Source organism: Dipodomys spectabilis, unplaced genomic scaffold (genome assembly GCF_019054845.1).
Source record: "Dipodomys spectabilis isolate Male_0828 unplaced genomic scaffold, ASM1905484v1 ptg000141l, whole genome shotgun sequence".
Taxonomy (NCBI): Eukaryota; Metazoa; Chordata; class Mammalia; order Rodentia; family Heteromyidae; genus Dipodomys; species Dipodomys spectabilis.
This window is the reverse complement of record NW_024870818.1, coordinates 10,383,771-10,400,889: the sequence shown is the minus strand read 5'-3', so window position 1 is coordinate 10,400,889 and position 17,119 is coordinate 10,383,771. Positions and strand designations below refer to the sequence as shown.

At 46.0% G+C, this 17,119-nt stretch overlaps 1 protein-coding gene across 1 annotated transcript in view; it reads left to right on the top strand.

Moving 5' to 3' along the window:
• Positions 1-17,119, top strand: part of Eml6 (EMAP like 6) — a 244,991-nt gene that overhangs the window by 220,462 nt on the left and 7,410 nt on the right. Inside the window, exons 28-35 of the mRNA XM_042691135.1 lie at positions 2,497-2,575; positions 5,064-5,193; positions 6,260-6,358; positions 7,332-7,505; positions 11,925-12,133; positions 12,801-12,958; positions 13,588-13,702; positions 15,747-15,935. Coding sequence (XP_042547069.1) covers positions 2,497-2,575; positions 5,064-5,193; positions 6,260-6,358; positions 7,332-7,505; positions 11,925-12,133; positions 12,801-12,958; positions 13,588-13,702; positions 15,747-15,935 — 1,153 coding nt within the window. The remainder of the gene's footprint in view (positions 1-2,496; positions 2,576-5,063; positions 5,194-6,259; positions 6,359-7,331; positions 7,506-11,924; positions 12,134-12,800; positions 12,959-13,587; positions 13,703-15,746; positions 15,936-17,119) is intronic.

Sequence of the window (17,119 nt, the reverse complement as noted above, 5' to 3'; positions counted from 1 at the left end):
CATTGTCTTCCTGGCTCTCCCATCAGGGTCAATTGTCTCTCTCTATATAGAATTTATTGGGCAACATACGCTCCACTCTTGCCCACTGCAGCAGGGCTTTTTCGAGTCACATTTCCAATGGAAACTAAATCTGGAAGGATTTAGATCTGCTGAAGAATGCTAAACTTCCAGTGTTTGGCTGTGCTGGGAATTTTTGGCAGTTCCTCCCACGTCTGATATTGCAAACGCTGTTTACAGATGCTTGGAAAGAAGCCTTTAATACTTGTATTGTGTTTTAACTTGCTTTCCTTTGGAGGCAGGGAATTGTCAAGTAAGTATCTGCACCACTCCGGAAGAGCACAGGTGTTGGGTGAACACCCAGACTAAGGGTTCACGCAGAATCCACAAACTCGAAGGGTCAATACATACAACCCGCTGAATTTACCACAATGCAGGCTCCTTCCCTTTGCTTCCCTCATCTTCAATTTTGAAGCACTCAAGCTATAAACATATGCTTGTGATATATATATGTATATATAAAAAGAAGCATCCTGAGATGGCTTTACTTTGTAGCTTCTTTTTAAACTGAAAAATCAAGGTGAAAAAAGCATTAGATTGCTTGTGTGTATATATACAATCTTATATGTGTGTATATATATATATATATATATATATATAAACACAATGTTTGTGCTTATATGCAATTCGATCTACACTGTATAATATGCTGTATATTATACAACCTGTGTGGACCCTGGACCGGAGCCAGCCCTGTGTTCAGTCTCAAGCCGTGCCTTCTGAGCCATGCCATAGTGCCAGCAGAATCGCGCTCTCATTGCAGCCCCTGGCTTGCTTTTATCATACACTCCAACATCTTAGGTAAAAGAAGAAACCCACGGATTTCATTGGAAAGTCCCACTAAAACAGAAGAAAGAGCAGATGTCCCGGGAAGCGATAATTAATGTGCAGGAAATGTCTTAATTGTGAGAACTGGCATGCTCCAGCCTGGAGATTGCGCTCAGTTGGGCGGTGATGATGTCAGCCGGGGGTGTCGGTGTACAGAGCTGGGCTCTGTGCTCTCTCCTCATCCTTCGCCAGGGATGACAATACCATTTGGTCCAATTATCACTTATGATTACATAACATGTTTTGATTGAAGACTTTCTGAAAAAAAATAAAGGTGCTTTGTTTCCCTCCCCTGGACCCCAAACTTCACAGCCATTCAGCAGGCAAGCTGACCTACTGAGAAACACTGGGAAATAATTAGGCTAAATTATGAATCAAACTTAATTTGGGAACAAAGCACCCCTTGTGCATAACTCCCCACAACATCCAGGAGGATGTCACTGTTTCTCCCCAGACACTGTAAAAGCAGCCATGTCCCAGGGTGCAGGGTGTATAGGCCCAAGAATGAGGGGAAGCGTTCACCGGCTTCCTTTTCTCTCCCTATCTGTAGGCACTTAGTGCAGAGTTTGCCCCGAGACCACAGGGTATGAGCTTTTGGAATTTGTGGACTTGGTGCCCTCTTTCATTTCTGTTTTAGTCTTTGCTGGCATGCTGGGGAAGCATGGTTTGTGCCACGCAGGAATGTCTGTTCACTTGGAAAATGCTTGTGCATGAGTGAGTTGGTGCTAATGCTGCTCTAAACTGTACTAAGTTTCTCACTTGGCTTTGTTTGCTGCTTCCAAGGGGATCAAGGTAATTCTTTCTCTTTGCGTTCCCCAGAACGATGAATAATGGTTTGGGAACATGTAATGGACGCTGCTCTGGGTCTCTCTACTCCCATCCCATGTTCTGAAACTTAAGGAAATCTGATTTTAGGGAGCACAGTGCCAGCAAGAATCAGACTCTTTAGACAGGAGCCTGATTCCTCTTTATAAAATTCTGCATTGAGTTTGGAGGCTCCAGCCTTCAAAACTGAGAAGAGAAAATCAACCTTTGCGATGATAACAGTATCTAGCACTGACCCTAACCCCGAGAGACAGGGCAGAGGAGGAGAATGTGTCCTTCCACCCCTTTTCTTCCTTCTGTGTGGTCAGACTAATCTGGGCTGTTCCAAAGCCTAGCTTGTAAGATCACCATTTGGTGATCTTTGACCACAGTGCTTCTGAAGAACATTGACACATCCCTATTCAAAAAAGAAAACTGGCCAGTGAATTCAGAAAGTGCAGGCTGTTTCTTCCCATGCATAAGTCTGTCCTTAGCCATAAAACAAGCCCCTCTAGCTAGTTTTTCCTGGCTCCCAGGGGAAGGGGAAGGGTCTGTGTTCCTAAGTGCCTTAGCCATGAGGAAGCCCAATGGGGCAGCTGTGAGCTCCAGCCCCAGTACATGAGAGCAATCCTGGCAGAATCTGCTTTTCCTTGGAGAGAGGAGGACAGCACTGAACAAGCCCTGGCTGAGGGTCCTTTGAGGGGGAGAGAAGAGTGAGAAGCCTCAGCTGGCCTCAGCCGGCTCCAGGGAAAGTAGCCTAGAGCCTTTCATCCAATGCGCTGTTCCCTCTGGTTCTCTCTGTTGCAGACCACCTGTTAGCCGAGCAGCTCCCCAGCCTGAGAAACTGCAAAAGAACAATATCACCAAAAAGAAGAAACTAGTTGAGGTGAGAGGAAAAACCATTGTGACTACAATCTAACGTTCAAAGACTGCCTGGTGGACTTCTCCACCGACTGCCCCACAGATACCATGAAATGAACTCAGGTGGATCTATGAGCTCTCTCTTATTCCCTTCCCTTCTGGATGGCATGGTATCCTCTGTCTCCAGGGCAGGAATTACATCCACTGAGCCACTCTCCTCTTCCCCTAGACCTTCAAAGCTGGCTCCCTTGCCCCAAACCTCCTACCATTTTAGGTACTCAGCATCCCTTTCATGGACAAGAAGGAAGAGAGAGAAGGGGAGAGGAGAGTTGAGGGGAAAAGAGGGAAGAGGAGGAAAAGGAAGGAGAGGGGAAGGGAGGGGACTTACCCCTTCCCATAATGTCATGTGAGCATTTTGCACCTGCCAAGGGCTAGCCTGCATACTTTTCAGGAAGCATTGTGCCTGGGAGGTGGGCAGTACTGCTGCTCCCATTTGCAAGCGAAGACTGTGGGGTAGGAAGATGAAGCATGTATTAGGCCCATGGGCATGGTTTCTAGATCAGGGAAGATCTGAACTCAGTCTTAAGACTTCACTTCTGGTTTACTCCAGTAAACCTGCCATTTTCACAGTCCTGACCCCATTCCCAGAGTTTACTCTTCAAACTACAAATCTGCTATGTCTCCTGCCAGTTTTTAAAACCCAGTAGATTCCCACATGAACTTGAATCCCATTGAGATGGAGTCCCATTGGGATTCAAGTTAATGGTTATAAACCTTACCTGAGCTACTTTCTAAGCTCATTGCTTGCAATTCTCCATTACAACCCCAATCTCCAACCCTAAACCCCAACTCCAAATTCACCACTTAATGTCCTCTGATTTTGCCTGAAACTTTCAAGTCTCCATGATTTAATTCCTTCTGCTTAAAAGGCCATTCTCTGCTCTGGTTGCCATACTTCACAGGCCTTCTCTGGATCATCTTTCCTACCCCCCCTTCTCTCCTCTCTCTCTCTCTCTCTCTCTCTCACACACACACACACACACACACTCTCTCTCTCTCTCTCTCTCTCTCTCTCTCTCTCTCCCTCTCTCTCACACACACACCTCACTCTACCACCTCTTGTACTTACCTGTCTCCCTTACTAGACTATAAACTCACTGATACCAGAAAAATCTAGCATTAATTTCTTTTTTTTAATCAGAAAGGGAAATGTACAGTGAGGATGATTTCTCATGGAACATAGCACAGATCAGGAAATGCATCTAAGTATCAGAAAGGAGGATCCAGGAGCTAAAAGTTATCATAAGCCAAGGTAGCACCTCTCTTCTGCTCAGCAGGGCTCTGTGTTTGCCTGGTAATTCTTCCTTTTTTCTAAGACTTCTTGGAATGCTGTGCATGCACGTACTCCCCTCCAATCCCCAGCACTTCAGTTTCCATCTACTCATCTAATTAACTAGCTGAGCCTACTAGTTCCCTTGTTCTAAATTCCTGGGAGACTATCTGATTGGCCCAGTTTAGGTCACTTGTCCTCTGTGTCTAGGAGCAGAGTCACGTAGTAAATACAGTTTCTAGGAAACACATTGGGAAGAGTGTGTAGAGACTCGTTGAGTTGAAATGAGAAGGGCTTTCCAAACAAGAGGTACTTAAAAGAGCAAACACAGGAAGTGAGGAAAGCCTCTGATATATGGACTGAATAGACAAGTCAGTTTACCCAAAGTTTGAGCTTTATCTCAGAGACAGTGAAAGACAGGAAACGCTTTTGAGTAAAGGGGAATCATGGTGTCTTGGAAGAATCAATCTGCTGTTCGCAGCTGGCAGGCTATGGACAGAATAAAAGCCAGAATCAGAGAAAGTAGAGAGCCGGGCCTGGCATCTTGTTCATTTTGTATCACCTGCCAGCACAGGGCCAATTGCAGAGTTGCTGCCTAGGACATGTCTGTTGAATGGAATTGAGAGCCGAAGTGGATCAACTCCTGCTCTTTGTCATCAAGGGTGAGTCAGGAAGAACAGAAAGACTGTCAACCCAGAACAGGATCTAGTTGGTGAAGAAAAAAATTCAAGTGCGCAAAAACTTTGTAGAGTGAACACCAACCAACAGAGCAAGCATGACACTTGCCCCAGATCCAGCCCTGCCAGTCGGGGCCTGGTGTATGGTTGTTTGCCAGAGAAAGTCTCTGAGCCACCACTGAGCCATCTAAGGTGCACCTGCAGCAGCACAGAGATGAAGTGTCTAGTTTACATTGTTGGGCAACCAACCTAGAGATTAGCTCACCTACAGGAGTCTGGCTTATTTAGGACAGTCGTTCTGCCTTCCAGGGAACTAAAATAAGGCTGTGTTGGGATTTGGGTGTTCTTTTATTTTCCTCCTGCAAGTCAAGAAGCCTTTAGTGTACGGCAGCTGCCTTCCTAGCCACAGTGTTCCTGTGCCATCGGTGGCTGCTCACACAGTGTGGGTTTGTCCTTCTGCTCTTCCTTCCTCTAAGGGTGGCTTTCCTCTGTGTGTGCCCATGTAGGAGCTGGCTCTCGACCATGTGTTTGGCTATAGAGGATTTGATTGTCGCAACAACCTGCACTACCTTAATGATGGCGCTGACATCATCTTCCACACAGCAGCAGCTGGCATCGTCCAGAACCTCTCCACAGGTAGCTGGCCACAAGCAAGCTTTGCAAACCTTTAGTTATCACACATCCATCTTTACCCACCCATTCACTTTGCTTTGAAGCATTTGATCTTTGCTTCATCTCTCAGAACAAACCTTTTTGTTGTGCAAACTTTTTCTGTTTCTTTCCTGTTCTGCGTCATGGTTGTATGGCTTTGGATGGCGTTATCACTGGTGTGCACTGATGTGTGTCCACTTGATGAGGAAGACATTGAGATTTTTCTTTACATTTTCCCCAATTTTCTAGTTGCACAGCGCCATTCTAGTAGCAATGTGCTGCTTCCTTGGATAGCAACACCTGTGTTTGCTCCTCTGTTCTTGGGCCTTTGAGTGGGTTTAAAGTGGCCAGTTGTGACTCAAGTGGTACAGTACCACCCTTGAATGAAGAAGCTAAGGGATGGCACCCAGGCCCTGAGTCCAGGCCCTACCAGCATATGCACACAAAAGTTGTTGAAGTGGCCACTTAGAAAGTCAGCAAGCCATTTGCTGCAATAGAAATAAAAAGTAGTTTTTGTTCTTCCTTCAACTTCCTGTGGCATATGTCAACTTAGGGCTTTGGGAGTAAAGCCGTGACCTGTACCATTCAGGCACCCCAATGAATTGGAACTTGGCAGGTTAAAGGGGACTCCTCTTTATGAAGAGCAAGGAGTTCCATTTTGCTCAATGAAGCATTATCTCCAGGCCTGGGCCCTGCCCAGAGGTAGACTCCAAGAAGTCATCAGTCCTGTGCTGTGCGGAGAAAGAGATCTTAAACATGGTTGTTTTTCTATCTTTGCACTTGGACAATGCAGCAGACCCACAGTGGGAAGATTGGGGGTGGAGCTTGGGTATGGGAGATAAAGAACATTAGCTCTTCTCTTGGATCTAGAACAGAATATATGAATCTTAAAAAGTTGCCCACATTCCTGAGGACAACTCTGAAAGTGAGAATTAGGAACTGTCAGCTCCAACTTCTCTAAGGAATGGATAGCCTTTTGCACAAAGCCTTGTGGTTTTCCTGAAGTGTCTTTGAACTCTGCCATTCACCTTTCCTGTGGTCTCTCTCCCAGGCAGCCAGAGCTTCTACCTGGAGCACACAGATGACATCCTCTGCCTCACCGTGAACCAGCACCCCAAGTACAGAAATGTGGTAGCCACCAGCCAGATAGGTAGGGGACTTCCCATTGGCTGAGGCCCTCCGTGCTGAGCAGCAACACTGATTTATTAGCAAATCCTGGGAGAGGAAATGGGTCACTGACATTCACCCTTGTTTATTGGTGTTGCTTTGATTCCTTGAGCTTTAAATGTACCTATGTCATTTAAGTTAGTGCATACAGTGATGGGTGCTTCTGAGGGACCACAGAGATAGACCAAAGCTTCACACTCCAAGTAAATGGATGTCCTCATTCCTGTGGACTTGTGAGAGTAATTTTCCAGCCCACCTATCAAAGCGCCCCTGGTCTCCAAGCCTGATGACTTAGACCTTAGGATGTGCGTCTGGCCCTTCTGTGCCCTAGGAAACTGCCAGCAACAAATGTGAACCCACTCACATTTGTGGGAAGTTCGTTTGCTTATTTGTTTTTACTTGATCATTTCCAGGCAGTTTGTTCCAAAGTATCTTCCTGCTTGTTTTCATTGGCCCCCATGTCCATTTTTTAAATTTGCTTTGGAGCTTTCTGATGCTGGTGTTGAGTGCTTTGCTCTTAAAAGACGTGACTTACTGTAGCTATTGTTTTCCCTTGCTGCTTCCTCATTGCCATTGCCCACTCAATGCAGGTGATAGCGCGGAAACCCCAGGTAAGGCTGTTCCATCTGTGAGTAGTTCCCATCTGCACAGCAAACTCATGTCAGCGTACCATGCTTGCTGATTGTATCCGCCTGCAAAATTGCTGATACAAATCATGGACCTCACCAGTCTCCCGGTAGCAAACCCTTCCTAAGTGTGTGCGTGCGACAGAAGCAGTACAGACGCCTCTGCCATGAACACCAAGTTGCCCAGAGTCTCTGTCTGGCCAGGTCACAGTAGAAGTCTCTTACGCCCAGTAACTGTCACACACCCTGAATCCTCGTCCAAGGGAGGGCTTTTAAAGCTGCACAAGCATCGCCTCACTCCACCACCTCTGTCATGCCTCCCGCACTCAGGAACAACGCCTTCCATACACATCTGGGACGCCATGACCAAACACACCCTCTCCATGCTGCGGTGCTTCCACTCCAAGGGGGTGAATTACGTCAACTTCAGTGCGACTGGGAAGCTCCTGGTGTCGGTGGGAGTGGACCCCGAGCATACCATCACTGTCTGGAGGTGGCAGGAAGGTAAAATGTTAGGCTTTGTGTTTGTTACCTCCGGGGCAGGGGGAATGTCTGTGTTGTAGGCTAGGATGGAACCTAGGCCTGTCCCATTCAAAGCCCACCACGGGTCTTACTGCCTGGCCAGCGGCAGATACTTCCCTGGAAATTCTGGAGAAACTTCCAATGCCCCTGCATCCCTCAGTTCTCAGCCAGGACAGCGTTGGCCAAGAACCTCGGAAGGGTTGAATACTTAGGGAAAGTACTGATGTGGGTAGCCCTCTGCAGAGACGCATTGCCCATCTTTACCAACATCCTGCCTGAACTTCCTGGTGGTCTCTGGAACCTGTGCCCTTTCACTTTGAACCACCACTACCTTCTCAAGAGCAGATTGAAAGTTTTGCAATATTTGTATGTTTTAACTTTTTTGAGATAGCCAAAATTTAAATTCAATGGGTTTCTTTCTTATCCTCCCCTCAAACACACACACATAAAATGAACACCCGTGCTCACACACACACGCACACGTGTGCATGCACACATGCATACACACACACATTCATACATGTATATCAGCTGTCATTAAGTTTATCGCCATTCTCCAAGTAAAGATGTGCAATTTTCTGAGTATATCCTGAGGTCAGGTGCTGCTTTAGCAAAAGCAAATCCAATTAGTGAGGACATTAATGAGGTCTGTGTCTGTGTGCAGCTGGTATCTGGGACACACTGAGCAGGCAAGTGGGGGGGGTGGGGAGGGATACTTCTCCAATCCAGGCTCTGGAGTCCCACTGTCTCCTCATTTTCCCATGAAGGGCAGGGAAGGGGGGCTGTAAGGAGATGGGCACATTAGAAAGCAAGTCCTGACCTTTCCTGGGCCCCAGTTAAGGGGAACTGACCGATGTTAAGGAGTAGACTCATTTATCACATCCCACCAGGAGGAAGCTAGGCCCCCAGAAGTTCTAAAAAGCCACAGTTCAGTTTTAGTTTTTTTTTCTACTCACAAGCACATTGTGCTGTGTGATCCCATAGTGCATCTCGACGGGATGCAGATGGCTCCTGTGATGTCAGGGGGCCAGTTGATGGGCTACTCTCAGCCTGATGAAAAGAGAGTATCTTATGAGTTAGAGCATCTCAGAGTTAGGAAGTCTGGAGACAGCATCTATCCCATAGAAAAACTGGCCCAAGTGCCTTCCTAACAGTATGGAAAGTATTCACGGACACTTCCAAGGAAGTGAGCCCCATCACTTCACGAGGAGCCACTCACTGTTGGGAAGCTCTTTCTTACGAAGCCCTCTCAAACCCTGGGAAGAAAGCGATCCTATGGCCTTCCATACGTGCTTGTCTTTGAAAGTTCAAGTTGTTCAAGTTCCCTGCCCTTAGGACCTCCACATGTTCCTCTGGGGACTCCTGCTCTGGTGCTGGCCCAGACTCTTGCTCATCTGGAACCCTTTCTCCTCTCCCAAGTGAGGAGTGGAGGAGCCTTCCAGCAAGCTCCCAGGGAGTAAAGAAGCCTACTCTGTGGTGCTTTCTCTCCTTGTCTCAGAGGGAACTAGTCTGTACAGAAGGGCTCTGTGCCACAGGTACCGTGGAATAGCCTGCCACTCACCACACCTCTTCCCAGTTCGCTGGGCATGGTGTCTCTTCTCTCTTTCTCCTCTCATATGTATTTCCCTTCACTTCAAGTTCTGCTTTCAGATAAATAACGTGTTTAGAGTCATTTATATACATTCTTGTGATCACTACAGAAAATATTGAACAGACCTTATTTGTTAAAGGATCATTTACTGTATATGTCATTGGCTCTGAGCAGACTGGAAGCTAATGTAAACAGAGACTCAGGTGTCTCCACAATTTAAAGTATTCATGAGATTACAAAGAAAAAAACACATGAATTAGAGAAAAATATGTATCTACTTGTTATTTTGCTTTTCCCTAGCGCTAGTAAAATGGACCCCCTTTGCATCTCTTTATTGGCCACTGATTTTGCTTTTGTATTTCACCTGTTCAAATCCTTTTTTCTATTGAAGGTGAGAAGGCTGATTGTATCTTCCTTCCTTCCTTCCTTCTTTCCTTCCTTCCTTCCTTCCTTCCTTCTTTCCTTCCTTCCTTCCTTTCTTTCTTTCTTTCTTTCTTTCTTTCTTTCTTTCTTTCTTTCTTTCCTTCTTTCTTTCTTTCTTTCTTTCTTTCTTTCTTTCTTTCTTTCTTTCTTTCTTTCTTTCTTTCTTTTGTTGTTGTTGTTGTAGGGCTTGAACTCTGGGCCTGGGTCCCTCAGCTCTTCAGCTCAGGCCTGGTACTTTACCACTTGGCCACAGCACCACTTCTGTTTTTTTTTTTCCTGCTTATGTGAGGCTGAGAAATCAAAACCAGGGCTTCCTGCATGCAAGGCAAGCACTCTACCACTGAGCCACCTTCCCAGCCCCTGTATTTTACTTTCAACTTATTCTTTGTAAACTTTAATCCTTAGACTTGTATAAGAGATGTAAATACATTCTCCTTACCTACTGTTTGTCTTTTAATTTTGTTTGTGGTATCCTTAGAGACCATTGGTTTTAAAAACCTTTGAGCCGTAGGTAGTGAGCTATCTGTTACAGTAAGTCACCTGTCCAGCTGCTGAGAATTATAGCCAGGAGAGAATGGTGGTCTCCCCAGCCACCCCTGAAAAGGATTACTTTTTTCTGAGAGGCAGCTACAGGCCTCGCTTTATTAACAAACCCATCAGGCTTACTCTATTAGCAAACTATTGTGAAAACAACTACAGCAATGAAAAGAAAACGATTTGGATAAATAATAAAGGGAGGGAAGACCAGGACATTGAAACTAAACCATTGATACTGTATGAAACAAAACTTGAAAGAAAAAGTAATAAAAGTTTAAAGTAAAAGTTAAGGTCTTGGAATTAACTGAAGTATAAGAAACTCTGTGGAGAGCTCAAATAGTATAATCTCTTGGAAGGATTAGGTCAAAGCCCAAGAAAATCAACATCAGGAAATGGATGCATCTAAGATAGGAGTCAGGGCCAAGGAGAGAGAGGTAGATGAAAGGGTAAATGAAGAAAATTAAGAAAAGTAAGGGAAGGGGTAGGTCAGAGGGGGAAGAGAATGTTGAAAGGGTGCTGCTGATTAAGATATATTGGCCAGGCACCAGTGGCTCACCCCTGTAATCCTAGCTACTCAGGAGGCTGAGATCTGAGGATCACAGTTCAAAGCCAGCCCAGGCAGGAAAGTCCATGAGACTCTTATCTCCAATAAACCACCCAGAAGTGGCTCAAGTGTTAAGAGTGCTAGCCTCGAGCTGAAGAGCTCAGGGACAGTGCTCAGGCCCACGACCAACAAAAGAAAAAAAGATATATTGTATTCATAAACTTCATGACACTACCTTCGTATAAAGAAGATTAATTATTTTTTAAAGGCTTTAAAATAGCAGCATAGAAAAAGCAGCCAGGCACTGGTGGCTCACAACTGTAATCCTAGCTACTCAGGAGACTGAGATCTGAGGATCACAGTTTGAAGCCAGCCTGAGCAAGACCGTCTATGAGACTCTTATGTCTAATTAACCACCAGAAAACTGGAAGTGATGCTTTGGCTCAAACTGGTAGAGCTCTAGCCTTCAGCAAAAAGAGCTCATGGACAGTGCCCAGGCCCCGAGTTCAAGCCCCATGACCAACACATACACACAACATGCACACAAAGAGAGACAGGTTCAGAATATAAGCAAAATGAAAATAGAAATCAAGAGGTTCTAGAAAGAGCTAAAGAATGACAGTGTACATTAACACTTGTAGAAAAGTGGTTTTCAAAACTTGTTCCAAGAGTCTCATGTCAATTCTCTTCATCTCACACCTACTTACAAAATAGGAATTCATATGCTTCCCAATCCAGGTAAGGGAAATGAGACACACAGGAGTTAACCAACTGGACCAAAGATGTTCTGTAAGTAAATAGCAGAGTTAAGACAGAGGTTAAATAAAACTCAGGAGACCTTCAACAATGTATATGAAAATCTGCTAGTAATTAAAAGTAAGAGGCAAACGTTTTAACTCTAAAACCTACAAAATAAAAAGGAATGTTGTGTATGGTGATTTTTCTTTCTTTTTAGAAAACACGTACAGAGACCCTTGGGAAGAAATAAGAAAATGAAAGGTGTCACGGGGTGGGGGGGGGGGGGTTGGCCTTCTGACGCTGGCTGGGAGATGAATGTGTACATCGCAGTCATTCTGTCTCCTCCTCAGATACAGAAGCTTGTAGCTCATGGGCCAGCCTTTCGTGACCCTGGGTAGGGTTCTGTTGTCAGCACCGGCCCTTGTGGAAACACTTGGAGTAGGGTCTGGAGGACAGGATGTTGTGCGTCTACATTAAAGGGGACGGAGGGCAGCTTGAAGGTAGCTTTCTGCCCTGGCTCAGGCAGTGGGGGGAGCGCCAACCTCACCAGATGCTGTCACCCTCACAGGTGCCAAGGTTGCCAGCCGAGGGGGTCACCTGGAACGCATATTTGTGGTAGAATTCCGCCCAGACTCAGACACCCAATTTGTATCCGTTGGGGTGAAACACATGAAGTTCTGGACCCTGGCAGGCAGTGCTCTGCTTTACAAGAAAGGAGTTATCGGCTCCATGGAGGCTGCCAAGATGCAGACGATGCTGTCCGTGGCCTTCGGTGCTGTGAGTTCCGGCAGATACTTCCTTACAGGGAACCCCTGGACCCCAGGCATGGGTGGGCAGGAAGGAGCTTGACCAAGAAGCTGAAAACCCAGGAGAAAGCCATTTCACCCCCTCTCCACTACTGCATGGCATTCCCTTTCTGCACTACATTTCTCCCTGCCTCTCAGTGATTCCAGAGGCCCACCTGGGCCTGCAAGCCTCTCGCGGCCTTAGGCGAGTTCACACACTGGGAACAAATGCTACCATGAGGACCTCGGTGGTTGTCCTCTGAAGCTTTCTTGTTCCATAAATCCACTCCCCCCCCCCCCCCCCCCCGCCCCGCTTGTTGCCACCCTTTGGCCAGCCAAAGCCTTCTTGGGGACATTTGGAGCACAGTCAGCTCTTGGTCCTCCTGGGATGGATTTATTGACTTCTTAGTTGAGCTCCAGGAAAGTTTCCTCAGGCCAGAGCCACCCAGTGCCTGGCTGTCACCCAAGACTCTTCCTGATAAAGAGCTGCTGTGCATGGGGAAGTAAATTGCCCAGACCAACTAGGCCAAGAGTGAATGTCAGCCAGGTGATCCGTCTCTCGCCCTGTTCATGATTTCTCTGTGAATTCGGCTGCTGGCTTAATGCACAGATGAAATGGACTATGTAGTCCGGTACTGAAGATGCCCCTTTGTTTGCAGAACAACCTCACTTTCACGGGTGCCATCAATGGAGATGTGTACGTGTGGAAGGACCACTTCCTCATCCGGCTGGTTGCCAAGGCTCACACAGGCCCCGTGTTCACAATGTACACCACCCTCCGGGATGGCCTCATCGTGACCGGTGGCAAGGAGCGGCCGTAAGTGAAAGCCCCCTGCCAACAACTCATCTTCTGTCCTTGGCTTGGGAGACACAGACAGACATACCCTTACCCAGGGAGATGAGGCCTGCCTTCTCCTCTTTTTCTGTGTTAGCAGTTCAGCCTGCTGTCTCTCTAGGAGGGCCAAAAACATCCCAAGAAAGAGGCAGGCACAGATGGAGACCAGGGGCTGCTATAGTTTAAAAAATCCATGACAGATATTCTTTAATAAACCAGGGTGATTTTGCTGTTCTAAATGCTACCCTTAGTAGCTCTTTGGGGGAAAGAAAGAAGGAAAAGGAAACAGAAATTCAGTGGGAGAAGACAGTAACACATTAAGACCGAAGTATTCTGATAGTAGCCTAGTGAAAACAGATTTGACTGTTGACTTTACAGAGCCTACTTTCTTTCTTCCAAAGATCGTGGCATTTGAAGACCCTTTAGGAAATCTGCAAGGTCAAGGTGGTGACAGTGTATTGCCAGGGCCTTTGAAGGAGGCCACCCTGGAGGGTCTATGGACCCAGGTGGCCATGAACATTGGGGACTGGATGAGGGGGAGAGGGAGGGAAAGTCTGAAGACAAAGACACCAGGCTGAGTGCTTCTTTATATTGTCTGCTTGATTGTTTAGGACCAAAGAAGGAGGTGCTGTAAAGCTGTGGGACCAGGAGATGAAGCGCTGCCGGGCCTTCCAGCTGGAGACTGGGCAGCTGGTGGAGTGCGTGCGCTCCGTGTGCCGAGGCAAGGTCAGCGGGCTGCTCTTCCCCAAGCTGCTGGGCCTGGGGCAAGGATGGCCAGGGGAGTCTTGCTGAGTCTTTCCTACCTTCTCAGCCTGCCACTTTCCTTATGTTTCAAGCCTCCAAGGTGTGGATTTTACTGTAGTGCAGGGGTAGACAGACAGACCTGGGTAAACTGATTCCCCAGGATGAGCTGGCTATGGGACCCTCAGCATGTTTTTTGAGCTGTCTGTATCCAGCACTCAAGTCAGGCATGTGGTTGCGAGAACTGTACACACTATACATGGCAGTACCTTTCCCTTCGCCTGATGGCAGTGGATCAGGAAACGGTAGCTGTTATTATTTGCTATGTAACACAGGCCAGTCTCTAATTCATGATCCTCCTGCCTCAACTTTTCAAGTGCTTAGATTACAGGTATGTGGTTCTATACCTGATAAAGCTCATAGATAATATTCGTATAAGCTGAGAGATAATAATTTGCTATGTTTAAAGTTATGAAGCCGGTAGGGGGAAAATAAGGGCCACCAAACTGGCTTCAAGACCATTGGTTTTCAACTCTCACTTTGGCTGCGTAGCAAAAACAATTGAGCTGCCAACTCAAAATCTCATGAGTACTGCCTCAACCTGTGTTTTCCTCCCCTCCCTTCCCCTGGGGCTTGAACTCAGAGCCTGGGCATATCCATGAGCTTCATTTTGCTCAAGACTAACACTTTACTACTTGAGCCACAGCACCACTTCCAGTTTTTTTGGTGGTTAATGGGAGATAAGAATCTCACAGACTTTCCTAATGTATCTAGCTTCAAACTACCATCCTCATATCTCAGCCTTCTGAGTAGCTAGGATTACAAGCATGAGCAACCAGTGCCCAGCTCTCTTCTTTGCTTTTTAAAAATTCCCCAAAGGGATTTGATGTCCTTGAAAACAAATCTCTTCATCTTCATTTAATACCGTGTTTATTTTTGAATTGGTATCAACCTAAGAATTTACTTTCTAGTTGGTCTCTGTAAGAAAAGCAAGCCTGATTTGGAGTCCACATATTTCAAAATTGTGAATTTAGTTTTAAATAATGTCACTCATCTGGAAGCATGATTATGAAGATGAAGTACCAGGCCCAGAACCTGGCAATTGCTAGGAAAGAGGTCCAGTTGAATGGAAGGAAGAACTTACTAGGAGTTTGAGCTTTCCAGGAACAGAAGTTCTATAAGGAGCATGAAGTCTCTGTGGAATGTTCTAGCAAGGGCCTGGCTGATGTGGGACTCTATGCTCAAGTTCCTACCATAGGTAGTTGACAGAAAAAAAGACAAAGCAAAAATGCCCTCCTCTTTCTGTCTTACAGTTAAACAATTCTTCCTGTACCAACCCAGCAAAGCCGCTTTCCCAAGTTTTTCTAAGTGATTTTTTGTTGTTGTTGTTGGTAGTGATGGTGGTGGTGATGGTGGTGGTGGTGGTGGTGGTGGTGGTGGTGGTGGTGATCATTGTGGGGCTTGAACTCAGGCCTGAGCATGATCCCTGAGCTTTTTCACTCAAAGCTTGCGCTCTACTATTTGGAGCTACAGTGCCACTTCCAATTTTTTGGTGGTCAATTAGAGATAAGAATCTCATGAACTTTCCTACCTGGCTTTGAACTGTGATCCTCAGATCTCAGTCTCCTGAATAGCTGAAGTTGCAGGTGTGAGCCACCAATTGCCTAGCCTTTAATAGTGATTTTTAAAAATCCATCTTTTTAATAGTTGCAAAATATGCATCAACATAAGACTTATCATTTTCACTTGTTTTTGGTGGTACGAGGGTTTGAGCTCAGGGTCTCTCACTTGGTAGGCAGGTGCTCTACAGCTAGTAACTCCTCCAAGCTCACTCCCATCATATAGCCATCGCCTCATCCACCTGCCCATCCACTTGTCTAATGATTCTGTCCCCAGTGAATCCTCACTGTCCTTCAGCTTCCCTCCAGCTTCTGAGGACAACCCTTCTTTTTTCTGTCATCTGAATCTGTCTATCTAGATGCCTGACATGAGTGGGACCACTTTTCTAATAGTGTTTTGATTACAACAGGGAAAAATTTTAGTGGGAACCAAAGATGGAGAAATAATCGAAGTTGGAGAAAAAAATGCTGCTTCCAACATCCTGATTGATGGACACATGGAGGGGGAGATCTGGGGACTGGCTACACACCCCTCTAAGGACATCTTCATCTCCGCCAGCAATGATGGCACGGCCCGGATCTGGGACCTGGCTGACAAGGTGAGGGTCACACTCTGCCCAGCTTGGATGTCCACGGCAGTAGGAGCCAAGAAAAGCCAGAGGTGGGAGAGAGGGAACAGGTTGGATCAGCAGTCAGCCACAAGCAATCATGTTAGAAAGCCTAATGATAAAAGAAATGCCATTTCGAGCTCTAAGTATGTTTTAGCTGTATATCCATCTATAGACCTTGATAACCAAGGTAGAATCTCAGTATGATTATTCTCTTGTTATGAAAGCACCCACAAACCTAAAAAAAATTAGAGGCAAAGCTTGTATTACCTGCATGGGAAGACTAAGGATTTTTTTTGTTGTTGTTGTTTTGTTTTTTTTGTCGGTCGTGGAGCTTGAACTCTGGGTCTGGGTGCTGTCCCTCAGCTCTTCAGCTCAAGGCGAGCACTCTACCACTTGAGTCACAGCGCCACTTCTGGTTTTCTGGTGGTTTATTAGAGATTAGAGTTTCACGGACTTTCTTGCCGGGGCTGGCTTTGAACCTCAATCCTCAGATCTCAGCCTCCTGAGTAGCTAGGATTACAGGCGTGAGTCACCGGCACCCAGCCTAAGGATGTTTTTAAATGTCACATGTTCCCACGTAGGCTAATGAGTTCCCATCAAAATTCTAAGATCTCTCTTAGAGCTTGGAAAAACCATTTTAAAGTTCATCTGGGGTAAAAATGTAAAACAGCAAGGAATCATCCAGGAAAAGGAGAGTTACCAAATCTTATCCAGTCAAAAGCAAGTACTGAAGTTCTAATGAAAACATTTTTATTTCCACATGGCTAGGAAATGTTTCTGTCATATTTTAAATAGATACACAAAAACTTTACTGTGATTGTTACACTCCTAACTTACTCTTCAGGTCATTATATTCATTAGGCTTCACTGAAGACTTTATGTATACTATTACTGGTTTTTACCATAACCTTCCAAGGCCAGTGATAACATGGCTTCCTTATAAGAGGATAACTGGGAGGTTAATCCAACATGCCCAACTAGTATGAGTGAAGACTCGGGGTTTGAGCTAGAGGATGGTGAAGCTCACTCTTTTCCCACTAAGCATCAAGTGAGCAACGTACGGCCCCCAGGCCAGGTCTGACTTGCAGCCCATTTCTTCAAGGAAGCCATGCCATTTGTTATATATTGTCTATTCATGCTGCAAAGCACAGTTGAGTAGTTACGGCTAAAAC